General features: G+C 38.0%; 1 protein-coding gene across 2 annotated transcripts; it reads right to left on the bottom strand.

Annotated features, from left to right (window-relative positions):
- Positions 1 to 27,188, bottom strand: UBQLN1 (ubiquilin 1). Of its 2 annotated transcripts, none has more exons than XM_054004479.1 (11): positions 26,987 to 27,188; positions 13,979 to 14,130; positions 10,090 to 10,205; positions 8,421 to 8,683; positions 7,563 to 7,721; positions 6,712 to 6,955; positions 6,078 to 6,220; positions 5,088 to 5,171; positions 2,572 to 2,687; positions 2,087 to 2,255; positions 1 to 1,306 (listed from the first exon to the last, which is right to left on the bottom strand). In XM_054004479.1, the coding sequence occupies exons 1-11, from the start codon at positions 27,140 to 27,142 to the stop codon at positions 1,151 to 1,153; spliced, it is 1,758 nt and encodes a 585-aa protein (XP_053860454.1). In that variant the 5' UTR covers positions 27,143 to 27,188; the 3' UTR covers positions 1 to 1,150. The 2 variants fall into 2 exon arrangements, with proteins under 2 accessions (XP_053860454.1, XP_053860455.1); XM_054004480.1 differs by having other exon boundaries at positions 1 to 1,303.
- Between the last annotated feature and the right edge of the window lie 15 nt (positions 27,189 to 27,203).

Raw genomic sequence — 27,203 nt, 5'->3', positions numbered from 1 at the left:
GATTTTTTCAATTCATTTATTACCTGTGCACAAGAGAAGTAACTACCAATAGAAACTCAAAAGCTATACAGTATTTTTTTACTTGGTGGTTAAAAGTAATTAGAGTATCACATGACCATGAACAGAATTAATTTCTCCAATTACAAATCAGAATACATGACAAAATCTCAGTGGAACAAGCCAAATAGCCATAGAAGCAACTTCAGAGCACAAGGCTGTGACTCTTTAATTTGGACAATGACAAAAGTAATTTACAATAATCTGTGAATATTGAAATAATGTTATAATGCAAGTTTCTGTACAGTTAAATGTAAAGAGAAAACCAGAACTGTAATTCTAGTATATTTTAACTGAAGTTGCTTAGGCATTTTTTCTCAGATAGTTACCAAAGATCCTGGGCAGTTCTACACCAAATTCAAGGCCTATGACTTTTTTTGTGTGTGTGTGGTTTTTTTTTTTGGTGTTTTTTTTTTTTTTGGTTTTTTTTTGTTTGGTTTTTTTTGGGTTTTTTTTTTTTGAGTTTTGTTGTTTGTTTTTTGGTTTTTTTTGTGGGTTTTTTTGTTGCTTTGGGGGGTTGGTTTGTTTTTTCATTGCTTACAATTTCACTCTATTGTATTGTGTAAATCTCTAGAAATGAGCTGTCTCTGTTGTATATATTGTGTTTATACCTTAGACAAATTAAAAGATGGTAGATTACTCAAGTGGTATAAATCTTCTAGCATTTTGCTAATCAAGAAAAAAAAAACATGCCAAAATCACAATAAGCAGTACTGGTACCCACAGCTTCAATTCTTTTGTTTCTTTTTTAATGTGTAATCTACATAAATTACTACTGAACGATACTGTTTAAGTAGTAAATAAATTGGCCATTTGTAGGTCAGACAAAACTTGTTCATCCAACTGTGAAAGCTGATATTGTTTCCAAAAAATCACAAATAATGCTGAACAGAAGAACTGATGCACTTAAAAGTGAAAATGCATTGATTCCCAATGTCTGAAGAAAACTACTGCACTCCACCTTCAAATGCATCAAACTGGTTTTAGTTATAACAAGACAATCCCAAAAATCAGAATGAAATAAAGCAATTTGAAAGATTAAAGAGCTGTTATCAAAAATAAATTACATTTTTTAAAGTTAAAAGAAACACTGCTATGAAGGCTGAGAGCCAAGCAGCCTTTCAATAGCTGCACTGATGTCTCCTCCTGTTGCTATTAGTGCTTGTAAATTTGCTTCACGGTTCAGAAAGCCCATTGCACTCAGCTGTTCCAGTTGTTGCTGAAATCGAACTTCTGGATTTTCTAGCTGCTAAGAACAAAATTTCAAGCTATAAAAGCATAATACATATTTAGCAAAATACACAATTTAAACATAAGTGGGTTCCGCATCACTCTGTCTTTTCTAATTTTTGACTACACCTTTTTCAAGTTCCAAAAAATATATTCAAATAAATTCAATTAGCAATTAAAGAATTTTTTTTTTATTACAAGTCAGCAATGTCAAATTATCTACACTTATATACCATTCCTGAACTCCAGGAAAAACTGACAAATAGAGGAGGATTCAAATTAAATTGGGTACATGTATGTCCCATGAACAGTTTCTCAAAGATATGCATATAGCTGTTTTAAAAACAAAACAGAGTTCAACCTAGCAATGTGGAACAGCAAAGATTATGTTGTTGTTAGCAATCTTGAACATCACAGGATTTATTTTTCCTTGACATAAAGATCACTTCTTTTGTAACACTCCCAAGTATCTGTTGACTAAAATTACCAAAATCCTGATCGTTAGAAAGCTTGAGTCTAAGGCAAACTGTTAGCTGTGCTTTATAGGAAGATCCTGTTTACACAAACTCATGGCAAAATTCTGCACTGTCTTAATGGTATGACCTTCAGAGGCATGTTTTTAATCAGGACAGAGGATGTTTTTTCAGTATTTACTTGCACAGCTGCAATAGTACTTTTAAGCCTCCTCTACTGACCTTTGACCAGAAGCATCCAGTGCGCTCTCCCCTCAACTGTCTTCGTTCCAGTATTTTACAATTAAGAATAAAAGTATAGAATAGAATATAATGATGTCCATTACCTGAGCATTTGCACCAGCAAGTGCCTGCAACATCTGGTGGACAAACTGTTGGTGACCAGGTTCAGCAGTTCCTGAAGCTGTACTTGTATTTTCAGTGGAAACAGAACTAGGTACAGTGGATGCTGTAGGAGCTCCGCTGCTTCCCACTCCACCCAAACCGGGATTAAACCTGTATAAATTACAGAAAAAGAAAAACACCACTTGAATAATAATAAAGACTAGTTTGTCTCTTCTTATTAATTAGTGGGTACAAATTCTGTCAAAGAGAGGATAACAATTTGAGTAAAGTACTGAGAAAAAGACCAGAGTTATCACTGTTTAGGATTGCACACAGACAAATGTGACAGATTCTAAAACAAATTTGGTTAAACTAAAAAAGACAAGAGGATGAATCTTTCATAAAGACTGTATAAATCTCTAAATCTAAAAAGAATAACCAACACAAGGGAAGACTTCCTGTCCAAATTTGTAAGATCAATTCTTACCCTGGTATAAGCCCCGGTGCTTCTGTTGCTAATGTCTGCAAGCCCTGCTGAATCTGTAGCAGAGCCTGCATTGCTCTGGGGTTTGACATAGCTGATAACGTGTCAGGATTCTGCATCTAAGAGAAGGAGAGAAACTCTTCATTATATGTAGATGTTCCAAGGTAATTTTTATTGCTAGATGTCTCATAGAATCTGGCATAATTTCAGAACTTGGCTTTTGATTTTGTAGTTGAATATTACAGGAAATCCTTCAGTTATTTTTTCTTCTGTGAGAAAACTTCCATAGAAGGTGAGCAATGAACTCTCTAGATGTAGAAAAAGCCTTTTGAACAAGAATTATACAAGAAGTATTCTTCATTACAGATCTCAATCTTTCAAAGGCCACAAGACTGTGTTAGTACTTTATTTTAGAATTAGTTTCCTATATCATACTACTGGTAAGCAACAATGCTGAACATGATGAAACTTGACCAAAAAAATACCTAATAAAAAGTACTAAGTTCCTTTTTCCTAGCTGATTTCAGATCACAGCAATTTGATGGTGACTATTTGCACAAATCTTCTTATCTGTAGTGCTCTTACAGCCTGAAATGTAAACAAACATACTGGAAAATATACAAGCAAGCAAATGTGTAATATTCAAGGATTCTCAGTCTACTGTGACTTCAATTACAAATTGGCTTTCATATAGTCAAATAATTTAGAAAGCAGATCCTTTTCATTCCTGAAATGAAACATCTAAAAACCTCATTATTTTAGACACAAACAAAAAACTAGTGGCTTATGCTCAGCTTTGCATAGAGATGCAACAGGTAAGTGAAAAGCAATGTGTCAGTTACAAATAACATGGTTTTGGTAATCAGACCAAAGACCAGATAGGCTTACTAATCTTAGCAACTTCCCCCTGGCAACTAGACCAGGTTACTTTTGCTGAAAACCCACATTTGATTAATGTAGAAATCACAGATTAAGGTGAAACTTCCTCTACTCCAGAGCAGAACTGCAGAATAGGACTTGAAGAACTCTGATCTGAGTGCCTAAAGAGACTTCAGAAGAGCAATTAATATTCTCCATTCATCCCTTGGACTTTTATCTTCATGATAGCTAAAAGTCAATGAATAAATGTATAGTAGATGGAAAAGATTATTCAAATTTAGAGATAAATATTTTGGGGTCTCCAAAGAAAGCTGCTGCAACTACTTTATGAAAATATTTAAATCTTCACTTACTGTCTGCTATTTAAAGCTGTCTTACATAAATGCTGGCCCAACAATTCTTAGAGCACCTAGGTGACCTGAATCTCATCTCTATTAATGTTATTAATGCCAGTAGCAGCCATTCTTCCCTAGTTCTGCTGGGCAATTGCCCTTAATTGCAAAAGATGCCTTCCATTATGCAGATTCCATGGTTTCTATCTCCCAATCCCATAATATAAACACAAGTTGAAATATTGCCAACATTCTGAGAATATCCAGATAATTCTCCACATCTCACCTGCTAATGATCATCTAACTTCAGACAGTGAATACAACAGAGAACTATTTGTACAGATAAATTCCAAGGTGATAATAACAGAAGGAGCTACACAAAGGAAACAGATATGATTCCTAGTGTGCCTTCATTAATTACCAATTACTAACATATTTCAAAACAAATGTATGCTAGTATCCTTGGATACTACTGAGTCATTACAAAGCAGTGGCAATACAAAACACCACAGCCATTCATGTGGTTCAAACAATATAAGCTATCTTCTGAATGCTGAACATGCTACTGTAATTCATGTACATGCTCATTATTTTACTTATAAAACCTCCCGTGTGCAGTCAGATCTTGGTAACACATATTTACACTGATTTGCAAGGACTGCCCAACTCATGCAGCAGATTAAGTTTTCAATCCCTACAAAAATCTTGCTTGCTTCTATTTAGGAAACACAGTACTACTACACACTGTGGCAACTAACACCAAATAGATACCTGGGCTGCAAACACAATGTTGGTATGAACAGAAGACAACAGTGGAGCAATCTTTCCAGGAAAGACTTCAAAACTCACTTCTTTTAAATTAGCTAATGACTTGGGTCTTTCAGGACATGCTCTAGGACCTCTTTTCCAAATATTTAATGCAGGTTTGAAGAGGTATGAGAAAAGCACACTGAAACTTTAACTAGTAGTGTGAAAAGTACTATTCCTTTTAATTTCTGAAATAAATCTTGTCACAAATGGGTGTTTTCTGGCTGGTGTGCAATAAAAGCATTTATTCCCTCTAAGCAAAGAAGCAAGAACAAATCTTAGTGGTTGTGCTAGTCATAGACAACAGTTAGGTTTAACTTTTGAAAGAGATGGAGACATTAGCAAGAATATTATCAAGGGACAATCTAACTTAGTATCTAAAGCTAATGAGAATATATTACAGAATCTAGCTATTAGCCAAATCAAAGATAGGCACCAGTTACTAAAAACATTGCTCATTGACTTGGAAGACATTTATTAAGAGCTAATATCTCATCTTACTTGCTGAAGGAAAGTTGGAAGTTGTTGTCTCATTTGTTCCTGAAGTTGAGGATTTCCAACAAATAAAGGATTATTCAACATCATCTATAGGACAAAAATATTTAACTTCAAAGATCAAGCAGTAAAAACCACTGGAGGTTTAAAAACAACTACAGATAATACAGTAATAGTCTATGAAAATTACCTTATAGAATAATAATCATCTACTCCTTTGGCCAAATTTTTCTGGGGGTGTCTTTTTTTTTGTTTGTTTTACTTTTGCATCATTGTTTTTTTTGTTGTTGTTTTTTTTTTACAAATAAGGCAGTTTTGCCAAGTATTACAAGAAAATCCTTTTCTGTTCAGCCTCCACTACAAATATTTCTGCTATAAATATCATCTGAAGTCAAGGATATGTCCAAGTATTTAACACAGAAGAGAGAAGAGGTAATATTTTTTCAATGTCAGTTCAGAATTTGACTTTCAATATTACCACTTTAAATAAAAATTCAAAGCACTTCTACAACACCATTCATAAAACAGCATCTCCACTTTTACAATGAGCACAGGTCAGAAATGAAAAGTTAAAGCCAGAGTAAACACAGATAGGGCACCAAGTACACCCCCCGCTGTAAAACACAGATAGGGCACCCCGCCCCCGCTTCACTTTTCCCAGACTAGAGGGGGTATTTATTTACTGTTAGCTCTACCTTAATTCATAACCAAAGCACTTGTTTTGTCTGTTTCTAATGCTGGATCAAAAGTTTAGGGCTGTGCAAAACATACACAATCCCACAAGTGATTTTTGAAGCATGTGAGGCATGATATCCAATTCCAAATTGAAGAAACTTAAGGCAACAAATTGTTCATAGTAAGTAGGTAATAATTTCAGTGACTTAGGAATTAACAATAAAAACTGACCCATTTGCCACAGGCAATTGTTGAGCTTTTGGGTTTTGTCTTTTTTTACTTTAATACACACAATATATTACTATACCAAATGCAATTTACCTGTACTGCAAGATCAGGATTCTGGCTTAATGATTGCATCATGCTTCTCATGTAGGGTGCAGACAACATATTCTGCATAAGTTGTGGGTTTTCTGTTATCTGCTGTAATAAGCTCTGCATTCCTGGTGTGTTGAACATACCAGCTTAAAGAAAAAGTAAAGGGCACATTAGTAAGCATTATGATTACCAACAAAGTACACTATCTAAACCCGGAATATAACCACTTGGTTTTCATGAGTTTAAGACCCTGAATCTTACCTCAGTGCAGTTCTGCTTACAGAGACATATCTACCCTAGAAGTTAAGACAGACATTGTACCCAACACACACTCCCATCAAATATCCACATTATTAGCTGTTTTCCCACTTGCCTTAGAACAGAAAAAATACTACAATTCATCTACAGATTTGCTACCTTTGTTATTTTAAGGCAGTATACAAGGATCATTATCACTTAGATTATTTTTCATATTTATTTTTCCTATTTTTCTTCAGAGGACTTTGATAACAGTAAAATGTTCTACAAAAGCAAAGAGCAACAAAAACTGAATAAAAAACTCTCTTCCTAATGAAAGAATAATTTCAGTAAGTTTGCAAGTATGTGCAAATATATACAGTTGCAATAACAAACACACCTCCAAGCCCAGGTCCTAAATTTGGTCCAGTTGAGCTCTGTCCCGTTGTGCCTGAAGTGCTATTTTCAGCATTACTGCTGCCACTGGTCTCTCCACTAGTGCTGGTATTTGTTGTGGAAGTCTGTGAGCTGGACTGAGGAGCCCACGGATTTGGCAGAGGATCTCTATTTTCTGTACGAGATGGCTGATTGTTCCCTCCTGCTGATGCATTGCTTACTAAAGAAGCAAATGGGTTACCTCCAAACTACGAAGGAAAGCAAACACTTATCATCTACAAATTTCTAAATTATACATGAAAATAAACGTTTATGGCTTCTAATCAAGTTATACTCACTCAGTCTAAAATAATTAAATGTAAATATTGTGAAAAGACACTAACACTGAGAAATACTAGGATCCCCCCTAAAAATTAAATAATATTTCTTTTTGAAAGTAATGTTGCTACTGCATTGTATTTTGATCACAGTAAAATTCTGTCTTGCATACTGGTTTCTGATTTTAAAGTCTTTTATTCTTCTCACCTTCAGTTCAGTTTCTAAAAACACCCTTAAAAGGATTTTACTGGACCTCCAAATCTTAAGGCAGTGAATTAAAGGAATTAAAAATTAAGTAACAAACTAATCTATTAACTTTAAAATAGCATCTCAATCACACAAAGTGATAGCTGTATTTCTTCAGGCTCAGAAGAACACAGGATTTTTAAAGCTCTTTCAAGAGTAAAAGGCTACATAACAACTTAAAGTTTCAAGAATTGTTTTGTCAAGTAAGCATCTGGAAATTTGAAATACTTAAATTCTTTTATGCAAAAAAATAAGTATTTCCTTTCTGTGTCATTTGTAATCTTTTCTCACCTGTTCCTGTGCTGCATTCAGTATTGGCTCCTGAATGTCTGTGTACATACGCCGCAAGGCATTGTATCCCCCTGGTATACTTTCAAGGTTGCTCAACGCTCGGTCCTGGTTTCGCATCATTTCCTGCATCATTGCAGGGTTTCTAGCAAGTTCTAATGTCTAGAGAAGTGGAACGTTTAATCTGTATTAATAAGAAATCCATTCTAAAGTGAAAACGTCAGCATTTGGCAATATCTCAGTTATCCCTGTCTAACCTAGTTTAAAATTATGATTAGAGCTGAATCAACCTGTCAGCTCAGTGTGAATCAACACAATTGGGTATTTAGCCAGCATTCTACCATAATTCTATTTCTAGCATCACTACAGCAGGCAGCCTGTAGTATGAAATTTAAAATAAATACATACAATTTCAAAAGCATCTATTAATCTCTTTGGGTTTTGATACATTTTGGCACGACATATCTTATTTATCCTTTAATTTAAAAAGCATTTAGAAGTACTCACAGTAAGACACAATGAAAATATGCAGTATTTTGGAGAATTACTACTTATGGTAAAATTGCTGGCTAGACAACAGGTTTCAAGGGCAGACAACCACATCCAGTTCTAGCCTCAGAAGACATGTATTCAATGACTTCCAAAAACTATGCTTCAGATTTTCTGAAATATCAGTCTATTTTGGACATTAACAACAAGAAATGTAGACACTGTTTTTCTATGGCAACCTTTTATGGATTTTGAGTAAGACTAAATACTTCAAGAATGCTTACACACTCCACTAAGCATGTCCAATTCCTACTCTGTTGTTTACATAACAGCAGAATCACAAGTCATGAACTAATAGATGTTTCTACATACCTGTCTCATTATATCTGGATTATTCAGCATGTGACTGATTTCTGGATTTCTCTGCATCAGTTGCTGCATTTGAGGGTTCGCCATAATTAACTGCCTCATCAGGTCGGGATTTGAAAGCATGCTCTGAACAAATGGATTCTCCATTATCTGAACCATCATTTCTGGGTTGGACATAAGTTGTCGTTGCATCTGACTTTGCAACTCCGAGAAGTTTGAAGTATTTAAGCCCAGGCTACTCAGGCCTGCCAAACCTCCAAGGCCACCTTTAAGAGGATGAAAAAAAGGATGTGACTGACTATACTTCCAATCACATCCAGATTCTTTCTAAATACAAAATACTTGAACGTATCTCATACTTCAAAGTAACAAAAATGAATGGAAAGTCCCATCTTCTGCAAGGATGTTCAGGAGTTCTCACTATGGATATGCTTCCTTAAATAACAAGACACATAACTAAAAATTCTGCAAACTTTATTCTTAAATAAAACTTGTTATAATTCTAATAACTTTTCTTCTCATTTTCCAAAGCCAAGATACAAGAAATGTTTTGAGTTTGGGGGCTTTAGGTCCATGTCCTGCTCCCTCTAGCAACACTTAACAATTGCATTTGTAATAATCATTTATCTGTCTCCTCTTGGTTAGACTATAACTAAGAGTGAACTCCCAATATGAGTAATATTCCCTATTCTAATTAAATGCAGAACCTGTGTTCCTCTTGGTAATAATGCACCAAGAGCTAATTACGTTTTGAATTTTTGTGTTTTGCTGAATCCAGATAAAAAGTTTCACAAGGTACTAGACAGACCAAAGAACTATTAAAACCTAAGAAATCATCTGCTTACTGTAATTGGCTTTTCCAATTCTACCTCTTCCCCACTCCCAAATGCAAAAAAAGGACAAAAAAGAAAGAAAAAAAACCCCACTGCAACTATGGAAATAGGTTATAATTTTTAAGTCAACAGACTTCAGCCTCTTCATTCATAGAAGTGAAGACTCGTAACACTATCAGACTTGAAACCTGAGAAATACTTAATTGTAAGATTAACAGCAATTTTGTTGCTTTTATTGCAGATCTTGGCTTCACGTTACAGGTCCAAACTTCTATGATTCATCTGTATTCAGGTAACAGGAATTCAGATGCACTTATAAGTAGTACAAGGACACTGGAAGGCATTTCATTACCCATAGTGCCAAAATATAGCATCAGTAGTGCCTTACCACTGAAGGTGAAACAGTACAAATCTTGTAGTGAAATTTGTGGTGAAACACTGGCACAGTTTATCCAGGGAGCTGATGGATGCCCCATCTCTGGGGCATTCCATCTCTGGAAACATTCGAGGTCAGATTGGATGGGGCTCTGAGCAACTTAATCTAGTTAAAGATGTCCCAGCTAATTGCACAGAGGTTGGACTAGATCACCTTAAAAGGTATCCCTTCCAACCCAAACTATTTTGTGATTCTATATAAAACTAATGAAACAACTCTCCTCTGGTAACCAACTGATCAGAAACCTTCTACAGCCAATTCAATATATATCTGTAATCAGTTTTTTGACTGATGTGTTTGTTTGGGTTTTGTTTTTCAAGTTCTGTCAACATTGTAGTACAGCTTTGGGGATGATTATCGGAATCCAAGAGAAGAAACCATACTACCTAACAAATATTCTTACCCAAGCCAAAGGGATTACTATTTGTTGACGCTGGTGTTGAGGTGCTACTGCTTGATGTTGATGTGGTATCAGTACTCCCAGTGGTGTTTGCCTGTTGAGTTGGGTGGTCTTGTGATCTAAAAAAGCAATTTTAAAACTTTATAGAGTGTAACAAGTTATTTTACATTCATTAAATGTAGCTATAGTATTATACTTCAGAATCTTAAATTACATTTTGATTCTTGGTCAAAACCCAGTTATCCCCAGATGGCTTCCTGTAATAAATCTTTCTCAGACACCTGTCATGTCATCAGTTTTTCAGAACCGTAGTTTCAAATAGTAAAAAAACCCAGATAGGTATCACTGCAGCCATTACCACTTTCTTATCCTACCACATGATGCTTGCCAATCAATTGTTTTCTCTGTCTTTATCTTGCTTTAAGGATCCATGTCTTATTTCACTATACTCACATACTACTGATAACATGCCCAAACCTTCAAGAAATAAAGCCTGACAAATTTAATGCGGAATTTATTTCATGCCACATCTCTAATTGGATGCTTTATTAAATGTGAAATTCAGTTAAAGTCACATTTTATTAGAAGACAAATCCTCAAACTCTCAATAACCTTTAAGACTTCAAGAAAAGGCTGATAATCACATCACGTGAAGCTAAAGCCAGCATAATTTAGCACAGACTCTAAAGGCTGCCCAGGCTGTGTATTCACCACACCCTTCTACTGCAAGCAAATGCTGCCATGAAGTAAAGACAAATGCTGCCATGAAGTAAAAGAGATCAAGGAACTGAGCTTGAATAAAGCTAACCTGACCTCTCTGTTCTAAAGAAAAGAGACTACTTGGAAATCCAAATCAATTCTCCACTGTGGTTCAACAATCAATAAATACCTATATTTGCAGTACTACAGAATAAAACACTTTTAAAAACTATGAATTCAGATGTCACAAAAAAATTTGAGAATTTCAAAGTACCCTAGACTCCATACTTCAGTTCACCTTGGAGGACCTTTCTCCTATAACATAACTCAGTACTTGCTCCACTCAAGCAAACATCAGAACTATACCAAAACTCAACTATACCAAAAAAAGAAAAAAATCAGAAAGATGCCTTAAATGCAGATATTCTCCTGAGGTTTCTAAGAGTTCTTTAACTTCATTATCAGCAACTGCAAACTTTGAACACAAGATGACTATAATCAGCCAAGCAGCTGTAACTTGAATGAGAAAGATTATAGACTGTATACTGATCGTGATTCTCCTGCTAGAGATATTTGGTTTTCTTTAATCTAGAGAACACAAACATCTTTCCTCCACAAGCAAAAGAAAAATAATAAGCATCAAATCCTATTTGTATTTTCAACTAAGAAACTATTTTTAGAAGCAACTACACTGCTTAATGTCATAGACATGAAAGGTTTCTCAAAAGTCTGACAAGAAAAGTACATGACACTGAAACTTGAAGTTCAGTAGTGCTCCCATGCAAATCGGGGCATTCTCTGAGGATAATGGTTCATGTAAGTGTCAAGCCTGTGAGCCTCCAGTCTTCCAGTGATATTCCTGTCAAGTGCACATTGCCTTTTATATCCGTTTTGCCATTATGTTTCCTCCCAGCACCTGTGAACAAATGATACCTGTTGACCTAGAACTCTATTCAGAAATTCCATGTTATCTTCACTGCCCATTGCTAATCCCTCACTGCTACACTGACACTGTAGAAGATAGGTTACAAGATTGCACTAAAAGTCTGTAGCAGTCTGGAAAATGTACCACAGTAAAAAAAGTAATCTTGTTTTTTTAACAAGCATTTGGCTGGGATATATGAGGATTCCTGTTTTGAAATTACACATCTAGCATAGCTTAGAAGGGAAAAGATCACTTTCAGATCCAGTTTTGGAAAATAACTTACTTATTCAGATACACAGCAACAACAGTAACAGCAAGAGTCAACAGAAAAGTAACTGGCATAGCATAAAGTAGGTGGGAACAAATCAATCTTGATACTCAAGGCAAAAAATCAGCATGTTCCAGACCACTCTGGCAGGGTCTAAATCTTGTATTTTGAGACAAGCATTAAATAGAGATATTTTAGCAAGAATACAACTGAGATATTTCAGGACAATGCTATACTTTCTCAGAAGTGATTTTCATTCTCTCCAGCAGCTTTTAGCATGTTTTTACTTTATTCAAGCAAAGCTAGAAGGTGAAAACTTCGATGCACCATTTGAGCACAGCACAGGAACATGTAAAGGATCTGTAGTTCTTAGCTCATACTTCATTTTCCCAGACATGATTAAAACATTCTGCAGATAATAGAAACAGGGTCTTCTAAAATGATTCAAAAAATAGCAGGCACAAATGAAGACATGGAGTGCAATGCTGATAAGACAGATGCATGATAAGACAGATGCAGGAACACCAAAAATTCCCCAGACACACATTTGACATTTGTGCTCCTGAGGGTTCCTCTGCTCAGAGGCAAAGTGCAAGAAGGTCTAAGAGGCTGGCAGTGGTATTTCAGTATGTACAGCTATAGTAGGTCCAAACTATAAACCCTCTGAAGACAGTACAAGTCAAACGCATCCTCCTAGTAGTACTCATGGTGCCTCTCTGCCTCACTTAAGACTGCAGGCAAAAAAAGCAACAAAAAAAAAAAGCAACAGGAGAATACTCATTCAGATGCAAAAGGACCAGAACTGCAGTATTAACTAATACCATATTCAAGACTGGCATGGCTTGTATCAGTCTAAATTTCAGGTGGAGAAGGCACAGGGCAGGAAAGGGAGACCTCTGACAGTACAAACATGTATTTTGACTCCAGGACAGAGAACATAATCCTTCCAGGGCATTAATATAGAACTGAAGGTATCAATTTCAAAAGGTACCTGCATTTAATGATAATGATACTAATTTCAACAAGAATTTGTATTTAATGCTAATGTTACTAGCCAGCCTTTGTGTTTTGGTAAGGCCTTGAAAGGCCTATTTCTGTTCTCTCCTATACTCCATGCTCTTTCCTTCAACATATGACATTTTCATATCAGAGGGGATCCTTACCATAAACAGGAAAGACCTAAGTAGAACAGGAGCAAAACCACTTTGACTCTAAAAGAATGAACATGTTATTGACTAATGTCAAACTGCTTTTGAGGGATCTATTGCTCTACTTTTTGGAAGGAGTTTTGGGCACTTCACAGGAAGTGCACACACCATAGCTAACTGATACAGCTTTTTGACCATCATTCTAATGCTTCTTCACCAAAGGAAAAAACAAAAAACAAACAAAACACCAAACAGGAAAAAAAAAAAAAAACCTCCAAAAAAATCCCAAAACTCCTTAAAATTGAAAGTCTAGTTCGACAGATAAATTCATTACACTAAAGCAGTTCCCAAAATTTTTCTTTCCTTGTTTTACCAAAACAGTCTTTATTCACTGTGTTGGTAAAACAAGGAAAGAAAATTCACTGCAGAGAAAAAAAAGAAAGATTCACTGCAAGTTTTCATTTGTGAAAAGAAAATCTGCATAACACACATTAATGTATTAATGGATAGTAAGAGATGATACCTAACAACTGTGAAGCCAAAACACAGCTGGAACGAAAAATAAAAAAGCTATATAACAAAAACCAACCAACCAAAAAAACTCCCCAAAAACAACCAAAAGAAAAAGTAAAGTATTTAAAAGCATAAGCCAGATTAAAATACGAGGTAAATAAAAAAAAAAAAAAACCACAGTAATTTCATAATTTCACTGTTGTCCTGCAGCAGCTGTACTAAGGAGCTGATTAAGGTGATTTATTCAAATCTAGTTTTGCCCAACAGAAAACTATTAATAATGCAGAGTACTTTAACTTCTCTAGAGATAAATAGAAGACCACTTGTTATTAAGGTTACCTGTTTTGTGTTTTGATAACCAGGTGAACAGTGAGTCCATCATGAATTCCGTGCTGAGTCAAAGTATCTTGATCTTTTAAAATTTTTCCAGCAAATATCAATACAAGCTGATCAATGTGGGACTTGAAACGCTTAGAGATTTCTTCCTTGAACTAAAGAAAAAAATTAATATTATACATTTATATAATTAAACACTGAACTGCAATTTAAAAAAATAATTTAAGAACAACCTGTTTTTCACATTTGCTATATCACCTCACTTGTACTGAATATTCTGTATTTCACAAACTAGAAATACTTTTGTTTCCTGAACTTCTTTCTGTCCATGGGAAGATGGGAAATATTTCTTTGTCATTCAGAAAAGGAAATCTGAAATATTTCACATCTAGATCATTAGTTACATAAGTTGTGACAAGAAAAATCTGATTTCTGTTGAAGACCACTGTGACTTCAATCAGGCATGCATCCAGGATATAAATACATACTAGTATATACAGTACTTAAACACACCCATATGTACATACATGGTAAGTATGCATATAATTGTATACTAGCAAGTACACACATACGAAATGTGCATACCGCTGAAGCCATCCATTGCTGAAGGACTGATGACACAATGCCACAAAGAGGATAAATCTGTCTAGACTTTTGCTTGAACTGAGTATACGCTCTCCTTAGATATATTTTTGCTGCCTTCCTTCCATTTGTCAAAACTAGCATTCCTTTCCACACAGACAAAACCATATATACTACACCTATATATGGCTCTGCTTTCTTACTCAATGCACGACACAGCTACATGAAATGCAGTTACAGCCCAGGGCACAGTGAATAAACACATTTTTCATTTCATTGAGAAATCATAATCATACAAGACCTTTTACAAAAGAGACTGCTTTCTAACTAACTGCTTGTTAACTGTCCAAAACACCTAAAATAACAGATTAGCTTCATACACTTTTTTTTTTTTCTGAGGCAGAGGAAGAAAATCATCTACACATATGGAAAACATAATCCTAGAAACATTGTTGAAAAGGAACATAAAGATCATCTAGTTCCAGCTCCTCTGCCACGGGCAGGGATACCCTTCCCCAAACCAGGTTACTCAAAGTCTGGTCTGGCTTTGAATGCTTCTTGTGATGGGGCATCCACAGCTTCTCTGGGCAACCTGTACCAGTGTCCCCACAGTAAAGAATTTCTTCCTAATATTAAAGAGGGTAAAGTCATTACCCTTGTATCATCACTCTATGCCCTTATAAAAAATCCCCCATCATCTTTCATGTAGGCCTCTTTTGGCCACTGAAAGGCTGCTCTGAGGTCTCCCGGGAGCTCCTCTTCTCCGTGATGAACAAAAGTCTCTCAGCCTGTCTTGACACGACATGGGCTCCAGCCCTCTGATCATCTTGGTGGCCTCCTCCTAGCTCACTCCAGCAGGTCCATGTCCTCCTCAGTAGGGGTTCTCAGAGCTGGATGCAGCACTCCAGGTGGAGTCTCACCAGAACAGAGCAGAATCCTCCTCGCTCACCCTGCCGGCCATGCTGCTTTTGGATGCAGCCCAAGATACAATCAACTTTCTGGGCTGTGAGAACATATTGCTGGGTCATGTCCAGCCTCTCATCTACAAGCACCGCCAAGTCCTTCTCCTCAGGGCTGCTCCCAATCCACCCTGCCTGTATTTGTATTTGGGATTGCCCCAAACCAAGTGTAGGACCTTGCACTTGGCCTTGTTGAACTTAATGAGGTTCACATGAGTCAACCTCTCAAGCCTAGCATGGATGGCATCCCTTTCCTCCAGTGCCTCATTCACACCAGACTGACTGGCACACATAGTTGGGGTGCACTAAATCCCACTGTCTGTGTTACTGACAAAGATGCTAAACAGTGCTTGCCCCTGTACTGATTCCTGAGGACACCACTCATCACTGGTCTCCACTTGGACAATGAGCCATTCACCCCAACCCTTTAAATTTGTTATTCACTGAGTAGTCCATTTGTCAAAACCATGAGTCTCCAGTTTAGAGACAAGTGATGTGGCACAGTGTCAAACACTCTACATATGTGCAGGAAGATTATGTCATGCACTTTTTCCTCATCCGCCATCACTGCAACCCCATCACAGGCAACCATCAAGTTTGTCCTTAGTGAAGCTGTGCTGACTGTCACCAATCCTCTCCTTACCTTCCATGTTCCTTAGCATAATTTCCAGGAGGCTCTGTTCCATGATCCTGACAGGCACTGAGGTAAGTCTGACCAGCCTGTAGTTCCCTGAGTCTTCCCAGTTTCCTTTCCCAAAAATATATGGATGTTCTCTTGCCTTTTCCAGTCTGTGGTAACTTCCATGGAGAACTGCTACAACTTTGCAAATACAGTGGTTACTTAACTACTTTCTTGTCCAGTTCCCTCAGGGCCTATGGATGTATCTCATCAGATCCCATGGGTCCTGAACCTTATTTTCCACAGAGGATGGTTCTTCATTCTCCCAACCCCTGCTTTCACAAACTTGGACTGTGGCTGGAGCATTTGCCAGTGAAGGGAAGAGGCTTGGGCATCAGGCAGTGGGTGCTGAGCCACTGTACTGTGCATCATTTGTTTCTCTTGGGTTTTATTCCTCTCTCTCTCTCATTCATTGCTATGATTGTTGTTATTATTATTAGTGTTGTTGTTTTACATATTAAACTGTTCTTATATAAATCCATGAGTTTTACTCTTTTTTTTACTGATTCTCTTCCCCATTTCACTAGGCAGAAGGGAAGTAAGGAAGCAGTTGCATGATAATCACTGGCTGGGTTTAAACCATGACAGATTATGATGATAGAAATTCAGGCAGTTCTAAAAAAATAATTTTGGTGTTGTTGAGGTTTTCAGTTTGTACAGCATAACTAAATAACAGTATCAGTAAATTACAGTTTAAATACTTCATCCACCAGGAAAACCAAAAGCAGAAGTTCAACGTCACTGGCTGGAAATGATGAGCATTTCTGTCCAATTCTCCTAATGCAGTGACTCATCCTTTTAATTATCGTGTAATAATTCAACCAACAATGTCAGTTCATTTGCTTTATTGTTCTAAATGTAAGTTTTACTTCATTGTAATAATACTATGCCTTGTGGTACTACAAAGGTGTTCAGTCATATTTGGGCACAGAAAAGGACTCAAAGTTGTGAAAATAATACTTCAACATACTTGAAACCTAGTGTATTCACGGAAGCTAGTTCACTGTACTCCTCTAGTATCTGAACACAGCAAAAATAATGTAAAATCATGTGTATTTTTTACATGATTATTAGAAAAATATGTGGAGAGAAACACAGTGGGAATCAGACTAAAACACTGGACTAATGTCTAGAGAGAGGCTTGGTTGTCCTAGGGAGAAAAGTAAAAAGCATTCTTAACCAGAGTGAGTTCATTCAAGGTTACATTCTCCTCAAAGCATGGCAACTTGTAGATTTGAAATGAATTAGAACAAATCCAAAGCTTGTCTTGTTGAAGGACTTTGCCCAAATTGCCATTTTACCTCAAGTTAACTTGTTTACATAAACTTTTTTTGTTTTGAAATACAAAAGCAGAAGAGGTTTTCATATTGAGAACACTCATTGGCTTTTTAGCAGCACACCAGCACTTCTTGTTTATACTCTCAATTCCATGCCAAATACCTGTATCTTCATAGCAACTTTAAAATAATCACCATTAAAAAGCTGCCTTTTTTTGTTCAATGTTAAGACACATGGAAAAAAAAACCCAACTCTCTGAAGCAAGCTAGGACTTTTACTACACCTGCTCAACATGACTGCCTCTCAAGGTTTTTGCAAGGTACAGATGGACACCATAAAATGTTGATGTCTAGTGTTGAACAAATGCATACTGGTACCCGAGCTAGTCAAAGCAAATACTTTGTCACCAAACAAAGAAAATATCTGAATACACATGAAGTAGAACATCTGACTAAACCAGATCTTGTTTTGCACTGTCACTTTGCAGAACAGATCCATAATTTAAACATTAACCTATTAACATCTGACAACCTGGCCTTGGAAGAACTTGGTAAAGTGTTATTCCAGGTAAAGTGAAAGTATTAACATTCAAACTCTCCTTTGATATATTACAACCATATAATAGTTACAAAACTTCTGTTGACACATTTTATGACATCAAAATCAGCAACTGTAATAATCTTACTATCCACTCACAAAACATAGTGTTGTGATAAAGTAATAAAAAGAAGAAAACAAATAAATTTAAAAATATTTTCTCTTTTTTGAGAGAATTGAGAAAAAATCTCTCAACCTCAGCTTAGTAAATCGTATTTAAAAATTAAATTACAGTAACAACCTGGAAGAGGTCTTGGGCAATTAATATCTAAGTCCATTGAAAGTAACAGAAAACCAATCCCTAGAAACTTCAACCACTCTGAAAATGTTAAGCTACAATTTTATCCAGATGACTGTAAAAAAAAGTAAGATTTCTGACTCTCCCCACATGAAACTCTGTTTTGAACACAATAGAGGATGACATGGAAGCAAATGTTTGTACGCAGAAGGCTGAACTGCAGTTTTCATTCCTAGCAGTCTCTCAAATAGTTCTACTACAAAGAAAGATTTTGAAACAGTATTACCTTGCTTGGCACTGCTGTTCAAAACACACCCATAATATTTAAACTTTCAATTGTTTTTCCTAACAACATACACAGTTAAGCATATTGACTGAACTCCTGTCTGTTTTACACTCACACTGAGCAGCATTAGAAGCACACTTTGATGAGCTCCAGCTTTCTTTTATACAACAGAATTAATGGTTACAGGTCATCTTGACCCAAGAAGTAAGGAACCAAACACACTCATGGCCACAGCTGATAGCTGTGGTTTCCTTTCGGGATGAATCATGACCTGGACATCTTATAACTGACTTAAAGTGAGTCAGTAAAAACAGGGTTTCATTGCACAACTCTAGGACACTATACAGGAAGGAAAATAAGAATTTGTCATTTCAAGCAGAAATACAAGCACTTTTGCCCCACAACAGATAAAGCTAGAAATAACACACAAAATAAGGATTCTATGTAAGAGTACTGTCTTTCATGTCTTAATGGAGTTACTATCTTATGGTGGCTTTGCCAATGACCCATGCTAGTTTCCTAACAGAATTATTTCCTCAAATGTCTGCAATCAAATCAAACTCACAAAAACCCCCACATTTCAAAACTCCAAGTCAGATCCTTGATGAGCCTAAAAGGCTAGCAGTCCATAAATGGTGAACTGCAGCAGTGCATGGTAGTGTAAAGGACTCACAACTCAAATTCTAGCCATTTCTATTCCCTTCAGGGATTCTTCAGCAAGCCACTGCACTTCTCCAAGCCTTTGTTCGGAGAAGCAATGCTTCTCCCATAAAAGCACTTGCCAATCTACCCTCTGCCTGTTAGTTACGTACCTGATCACTGGCAAAGCAACACAAACCAAAAATTCCATTTAGAATAAGCACTGTGCTGGCTCAGGCCAGGAAAGGGTTAATTTTTGCAGGAGCCAGGAGGCGCCATGGCCTGAACCCAGAGGTTGTTCTACACCACCTCTTGTCATTGACAGCAGCTGGGGAATGGAATCTCTTCCAGGGAGAAGGGGTTCCTTCTGGTCAAGAAAACATGGTGGAGGGAGATGTTCAGTATTGTCCATTCTCAAGGGAGTTTTTCCGTGTCAATCATTGATTTTCTTGCACCCTCTGTCATTAGTATTGTTGCTGTTAATATTTGTTTTCTTATCTCATTGCTGTTTCCAGTAAATTGTTTTTATCTCGACCTGTGATCTTGACCTTTCGTGCTTCCAGCTCTCCTCTCCAGCATGCCTTTGGTTGACGGACAACTTAAGAAGAGTGAAAAGAGAAAAAGCTTTGCAAGTTACAGGACACTAAGATTCAACTTAAGCCATTGAGGTTTTTGTGCTGCATAAAAGTAGGAAATGCTTCAACTCCTCTCTTTCACTGGTATTTTCATTTTGAAAACTCTCAACTGTATTATACAACTTAACTAATTTATACAACATTCAACGTTATTTAACAAACAAATAAAGCACTCAGGCTTAGGGGGGAGAGGGAGAGGAAAAGGTAGGGGAGAGAGAGCAGCAGTGTGGTTTGGAAACTCAGTGGGGTCACTGAGTTAGGGAGTAACATTCCTAAAAAACAACAACACTGTTTAGCAAGAGCCAAAATCAGTGTATTGCCATTATTCTCGCACTTAATACAAAACACAGCACCATATCAACTACTAAGAAAATTAGTTCAATCCCAGTCAAAACCAGAACACCACATCAACATATCTTCCAAATTTTTAAGATTTTACCCTAACTTTACTCCCAGACAATGACCCTTCTTACAGAGACAAGGTTTATAGTCACTAGATTGAAATATTTTTCTGGTTTTTTTTACATTGCACTTCTACCACAGCTAATTATTCATTAAGGTTTTCTATGCTGTTGGCAATTTTGAACTGTATGTATGGCAATTTTTTAAAACTGTGTGACACCCCTCACTGAGGGTGAGGGATTTTAGCAAGACAAACTCACAGGACAAATGCATCTGACATAGTGTCATGGTTGGACACTGGCGCAATGCCAGCATCCCCATGAAAATGCACCTTTCCTAAATAAATGCTGTGAGATGTTATTAGGAACAGAGCAGAGCAGGCCCAAGCTTAATAACAAAGGAAAAAAACTTTATTAAACTACTACTAATACAGAAAACACATAAATTAAATCCAGGATGAAGACCTTTTAAAACACCCCTCCTCCTCCTAATTTTCAAAAACACCCAGCCATGAAACATCACCCGGGATTCCTGATCAAATTGCCACCCTTCAGGTAATCCATACTCAAACTATCAAGGGAGAGAGAAGTCTCTCTTGCGCCACAGACCCCCCAGGAAACACAGCTGCCCCCCTGTGTTTCCCTGTCACACATGGCAACCGCCCGGAAAGAAAAAAAATCTGCCAGTGTGACACTCTCCATTCCATGTCACAGTGCTCTCACCACCGTGCATGGACAGACTGCTCATAGGGCTCCTTTAAGGATGCTTTGCCACGGACCCAAAAATACAACAGTTCAGTTTCTCATCCTGGGACTACAGTCCCCCCCATTTTCCCCTGGGGCCGAGGGGTCCAAAAACAGGACTCATCTTCTTCCCGAAGACAGAGGGTATCACCATTCCCTCTTCAGCTTTCTTCGTTTCTCGCCATTCTTGTGCTGTTCGAAGCTGAAACAGGTCTCCCTGGGTCACCACTGCATCCCCCTAAAATGCAGTCTCTATTGCAGGAGATTTTAGTTCAGTCCATGGCTAACAAGAAAAGTCCAGCCAAAAGCTACTTCATCATCTCCTCCCACTTAAATATTTCTTCTTCTAACATCTCAGGTCCCGGACTATCTCTCTTCCACTACAAATCAAGGAGGAGTAATACTTTTAAAAAGCCCTCATTTCCTGGAAAGGGTTAAATGTTCAGACTCCTTGGACGGCTGATATCTCGGTCCGGTGTTCCACCGCCTCCCACGCTGGGCACCATCCCCCCCCTTCTCCTTCTCCTCTGCCGGCAAATTTCCAGGTGCCGCCAGGCTCTCTGTCACTTTCCCTCTTGGGGGGGGGGAACAAAGGCATCTCCGCTCCTCTCCACCCTTCCATCCAGGAGCTGGCTCGGTTCCAGTCCTTCAGCCCCTCGGCCTACCTGGACCAGGCCGCGTGGCTTCCCCTCCCGCACGCAGCCCATGGCTGGGCAGGGGAGAGTCTGCACTGCACTCTCCGACGACCGGAACCAAAGAGACAGTTCCCCTGGGAGTTCTTGCTTTTAACCCCCTGTGTTCTCAGAGGCATGTCCATACTTTCAGTAGTCACTCCAGGTGCCAATATCCAAACCTGACCACTGATTAGTTTGACCCAACTTCCTGGAAAAAATTCACTTCCATGTCAAACCACGACACATAGATAACATTAAAAAAAAAATTAAAAAAATAAACATGAATATCTTATTTTTATGCAGAGATGTATCTACACAAAAGACACTTCACACTACTATGTAAATAAGTTTTCTTATTTTACTGTGTCTGCCAGTCATTTATCAGAAAACACCTGCTGAGTATTATGGCCACTGATACCTTTGAGTTACATCCAACTAAGCTAATAGTCAGGAAAGTCAATATACTTTTACTTCTGATGGTTCTGCTATCAAATAATCACCTACCATTGCTTCAAAACAATTTTGATATCACAAAATGATGGGGGAAAAAAAACCCAGGTTAAGAAATAAGTATAATCAGAGTATATCACAAGGCAGACTACATAAAGAATCACACAAATGTGTTACAATGCACTGAGACACCAGACAATGGAAAATCTAACACTAAATGCTCCATGTATTCAAGTGCCTTGAGATACCTGAGAAACAACAGAAACCTGAATCACAATCCTGGAAACAAAGAACAGACTAGATTCCATTATATAGGTTCAACCTATTTTGTTTGTAGCATTCATTAATCCCTGGATTACAGAAAAACAGTGAAACAGAATTGGATCATGTTAAAAGAATTGTTCCTATAAAGTACAGTTGCTTAAAAAGTAAAAATTACATAAAATACTAAAAGCATATGCAAGCCAGGAAAGATGCTCCACTACCAAACTACCCAAAGCTTTAACAATTTAACATTTACACCTGTGTGATCTTCATAAAGCAGAAGACTACCAATTTGGGATTGTGAGAACTAGGCACAAAAATGAAACCCTGGATTTACTGATTTAAAGTTTCAACCATAAACAGTACTGAAATTTCAATAAGAAATTTAGAAGCTCTCCACTTGACAAAAATCAGTCTCAACACAATGGATACATATACACTCAAAATTAAGTAATTCAGGGACTTTATCTGTAGTTTAGTGCAGAAAGCACATTTGTGATCAACTACTTTAACAAACACAGTAGAAGCTGTTAAATATGCTGTTACTGAAAACTGTATTCCACACTAAAGAGATATTCTATTTAAAGATTGAAGCTAAATAAAAAGGGGGAAAAATCTCCAAAACCTGCAAGAGGATCTAATCTGTTTTCTGTGGAGCTAACTCAATTTCACTTACTCTTCCTGATGGGCATTGCTCTGAAATTTTCATATAATCAAAGGACTGGCAATCATTCTCTGCAAGAACTTTAAGTTTCTGAAATTATTAGCACAGATTTACTGTATCCACTATTTGTTGTCCCAGTAGTTAATAACACACAGCTAGACATGTTACTCTGTTTCAGAGTTGTAATGCTCACAGAATGGACAACTCAGTATCTTTTGTTGTGCTACACACCCACAGACAGTAACTCTGGACCAGTTATAATAAACTGATGAATACAGAAAATGTCAACACAGGGCACTAAAACAAGAACACATCAGGAAGCATCAGCAAGCTTTAACTCTTCTAAAACTCCCTCATTCTAAATGATGAAGGTAAAAAAACTGAGTATTGAGGTTCCAACACCTCAATACTCAAAAAATTCAAGTCATTCACTAAGACATGAAGGCATGAGTTGCTCCTAAAATGAGCACGCTTCTTCTTTGTTTACAGGCTTTACCAAACACATTAAGACAACTCTGCTAAGCAAGAAATTGCAAAGACTGTACTGCCACAAACTCAGAAAATAAACCGAAGGAAAAAAACACAGAACAAGAGAGTGAGCCGGAGTATCAGCACTGCCAGGGTCAGCTAAAGTCAACAAATTTATAGGTATTCCGTCTTTTTTCCCATCACATATTCACTATGTCTCTGCTCTGAGAAAGACCGGTATCATACCCAGTCAAGAATGTAAATATTTGGTCCTCGTCCTAATACTGAGCCAAACTGGGCTAAGCACAATCAAATTGTTTTCAGAAAATAAAAGATAGACAGACAGCAGTTGCAATCAACTGATCTCCCAGAGTAGCTTTGTACTTAGTTTATTTTCCGTACTAACCTGCATACTGACTGCTCTAGCTGCATAACACAGGATGACAGTAACGAATCTGTTCTCCTGAAGTCTTCCAATACAGGAAAAAATCTTGACAGAAAAGTTGCAGACATGGTTTACAAAAATGGGGCAACATAAAATATAATTTTTTCAGCCCTAAATTTGGCCCTGATGACACAAAATATTTTCCTAGAAAATCTAGGTTAATGTTCTAGCAGTAGTTGAAATGACCGTAAAGAAATAAACAACTCAATTCTTGAAGCTGTTAGCTATAGAAATATACTGAGGGAGTTGCTTTTGCTGGTTTTTTTTTGGCCTACAAGTTACTGGCCCACCTATCTCAACTGTACAAACCACTTGCTGATCCCAGATGCATTTGAACAGATGTGCACCTTGCCTGGTATTTGAGATTAACCTATTCTGAAGGCTGGTTCTAGAAACACTGCATCTACTGTTGATGCTTATTATTATCAACAGCTCATTTTTCCAGTTTAAGAGAAAAAGCCAGTATTAGTCACACTACGGGGACAGTGCATTTTTTAGTGCTGTTTCATTGCCTGGGACTTCAATCCAATGGTCAACCCAGCAGGGCAATCTTACTTCCCAAGAATTAAGTCATAACTGCACATCTAATATTTTAACAACAGTTCCAAGAGAGAAAACACTCACAGTTTAAGGCATCTGTAGACAACAGGGACATCTTTAGTAGTGTGCTCTGTTAATTCCCTAAACTTTCATGACTGCTTTCAGTAAAAATTCATGCTCTTGATAGGTTGTACAACCATTTCAGTTTATGACAACTGTTTATTTGAAAACCTGGGAGCTCCACCAGTATTCAAATCTGAAACAAACCTGTTAAAGTTAAATGTATTATGAAATTCACAGCTGAAATAAATCTCTTCATTAATTCCAAAGGACCCAACTAATGGCTGACTGCTTTACAGGACAAACACAATCCTCAGGTTAAATTCAGTTTATGAATCTCTCTTTTGAAACATCCTAACAAAACAAAAGTCCCAAAACTGCAAAGACTTTTACAAAAACTGCATTGATGCTGCTCACAAATATATGGAGAACAGAGAAATGGAAAGCACCCCTTTCAGACTGAGATTGCTGGGAAAGCAGTGGAAAACACTAAAAAGCAAACATAGTCTTTTTACTTTTGGGAGAAATGTCTAGATCAAGCTTGCAGAGAGAGTAGCTCACTGCACACAACACTGCAGCTGCCAAAAGACCAGAGAAGACAAGAAAGCAGCTTCAATGCATTGGCAGCTGAGACAACCTCAATGAAACTCAAGTCTGGGACATTTCTATCCCAAACACTGATGTACCAAAAAAAAAAAAAAAAAAAACCAAAAAAAAACCAAAAAAAACCACAACCAACAACAAAAAACAAAAAACAAAACCACCAAAAAAAACCCAAAAAAAACCACAAAACCAAACTGAATGTAGATTAGACATAAGGACAAAAAAAAAAAAAAAAAAAAAAAAACCTGAAAGAAATATTAGCATTTTCTCTATTCGCAGCAACTAGGTGAAAAAAAAGTCTGACAATCTAGTTGAAGTGCTAGCACTACATTTGAAATTTCAGAGCTTTTACTTCATCTTTTGTATCCTCTTCTATTAACCAAGCAGCGTCCTTCAGCTTACACTTAAGGAATGATGTCAAGTTCTGTATCTAGACATTAGTGGTCTTTCAGACATGTAATCTTTATTTGATGAGGTCTGCAATACCAATGACACACAAAAAATTGTGGAATAGCATGAAGTTGCCACAGTTAGAGCCATTTCAAGGAGAAAACTGGGAAATCCTATGGACAATGAAAGAATTTCTGAAGCTAGCAACATCTACATTCTTTATAAGCAGAAGACTGCATTTTTACATTTTGATAGCATCTTTGCTATGATTTGTTGCTTTCTAATTTAAGTAAATGAAGTTTTAGTCAATACTTGCACAGCAAACCTACAAAACTAGAAGACTTGCAGGAAACAGTGTCGATGAATCAGCAGGTGTCACTAGTTTGAGACCGAGGCAGCTGGGGCACAAACTTTCACAGGAAGGCACAAAATCCCTAATAACTTGGTTATCTGACATAACCTCGTATGCTAAGTACCATATCCATAACTAGCACATCAAAGCACAGGAGACTGATGATTTTACAAACACAGTGCAAAGCTATGACTTCCCGAAGTTGAAGGCCTACTTTAAAAACAGCCTACGCTGTTTTTAAAGCCAGCGTTAGATCAAAATAAACATTGGAAATACAGAGATACAAGTGACTGCGTATGTTTTCTATTAGCCAGCCAGTGAGACAACTACCACCAAAACCAGTCAGCTGAACAGGACAACTCACAGCTAGAAAATGAGAGAAGAGAAGGCTTTGGGGTGGCCTAATTGTGACCTGAAGGGAACTTACAGGAAGGATGAGGCAAGACTGTTTGCAAGAACATGTGCTGACAGGACAAGGGGCAATAGCTTCAAAGTAAAAGAGAGTAGGTTTAGATTAGCAATTACGAAAATATTCTTTACTGTGGGGGTGGTGAGGCACTGGAACAAGCCGGCCAGAGAAGCTGTGGATGGCCCATCCCTGAAAGTATTCCAAACCAGGCTGAATGGGGCTTTGAGCAAGCTGGTCTAGCTGAAGGTGTCCCTGTCTCCGACAGGGGAACTGGAAGATTTTTAATGTCTCCTTCCAACCCAAACGATTCTACGACTCAATGACTTCACGAATGAGCTACATCCACCTTCCGAACCGGCCCTCTACAGTGTAACAGAGAAGTCGGAGAGGAGGGTACGAGGCGGCACATTTCTCCACCACCTCCGCTAGCCTCAGATGGCAGCAGTCCTCTCCTGGGCGGTGCAGGTGCTCGCCCAACAGCGCCCGGCGCGACCCGGCCGAGCAAAAGCTGCTTTGTCACGGGGCAGGGCCCTCGCCCCGCGCTGCCGGAGGCGAGAGCCGCAGGCCGGCGCTTCCCCGCCGGGCGGCGCTCCGCTCGGCCCCGGCCCCAACGTGGCCCCGCCGGCTCCCTCAGCCTGCTCCGCCGCCCCTCACCTGCCGGATGCTGCTGGTCTCGGAAACGGCGAACTCCTCTTTCTCTTTGGGAGTCTTCACCGTGACTTTGATGATCCGCGGCTCGGAGACACCGGCGGAGTCGCGGGTGGGCGAGCCAGAGGGGCCCCCCGCGGGCCCCTCCGCTCTGTCCGACATGGCCGTGTACGGGCGGTGCGAGGCGAGGCGGGGCAGGGCAGGGCGGGCCGGGCCGGGCCGG

Source organism: Vidua macroura, chromosome Z (genome assembly GCF_024509145.1).
Source record: "Vidua macroura isolate BioBank_ID:100142 chromosome Z, ASM2450914v1, whole genome shotgun sequence".
NCBI classification, from domain to species: domain Eukaryota; kingdom Metazoa; phylum Chordata; class Aves; order Passeriformes; family Viduidae; genus Vidua; species Vidua macroura.
Note: the sequence above shows the minus strand (reverse complement) of the source record. Positions and strands in the feature narration are given on the sequence as shown.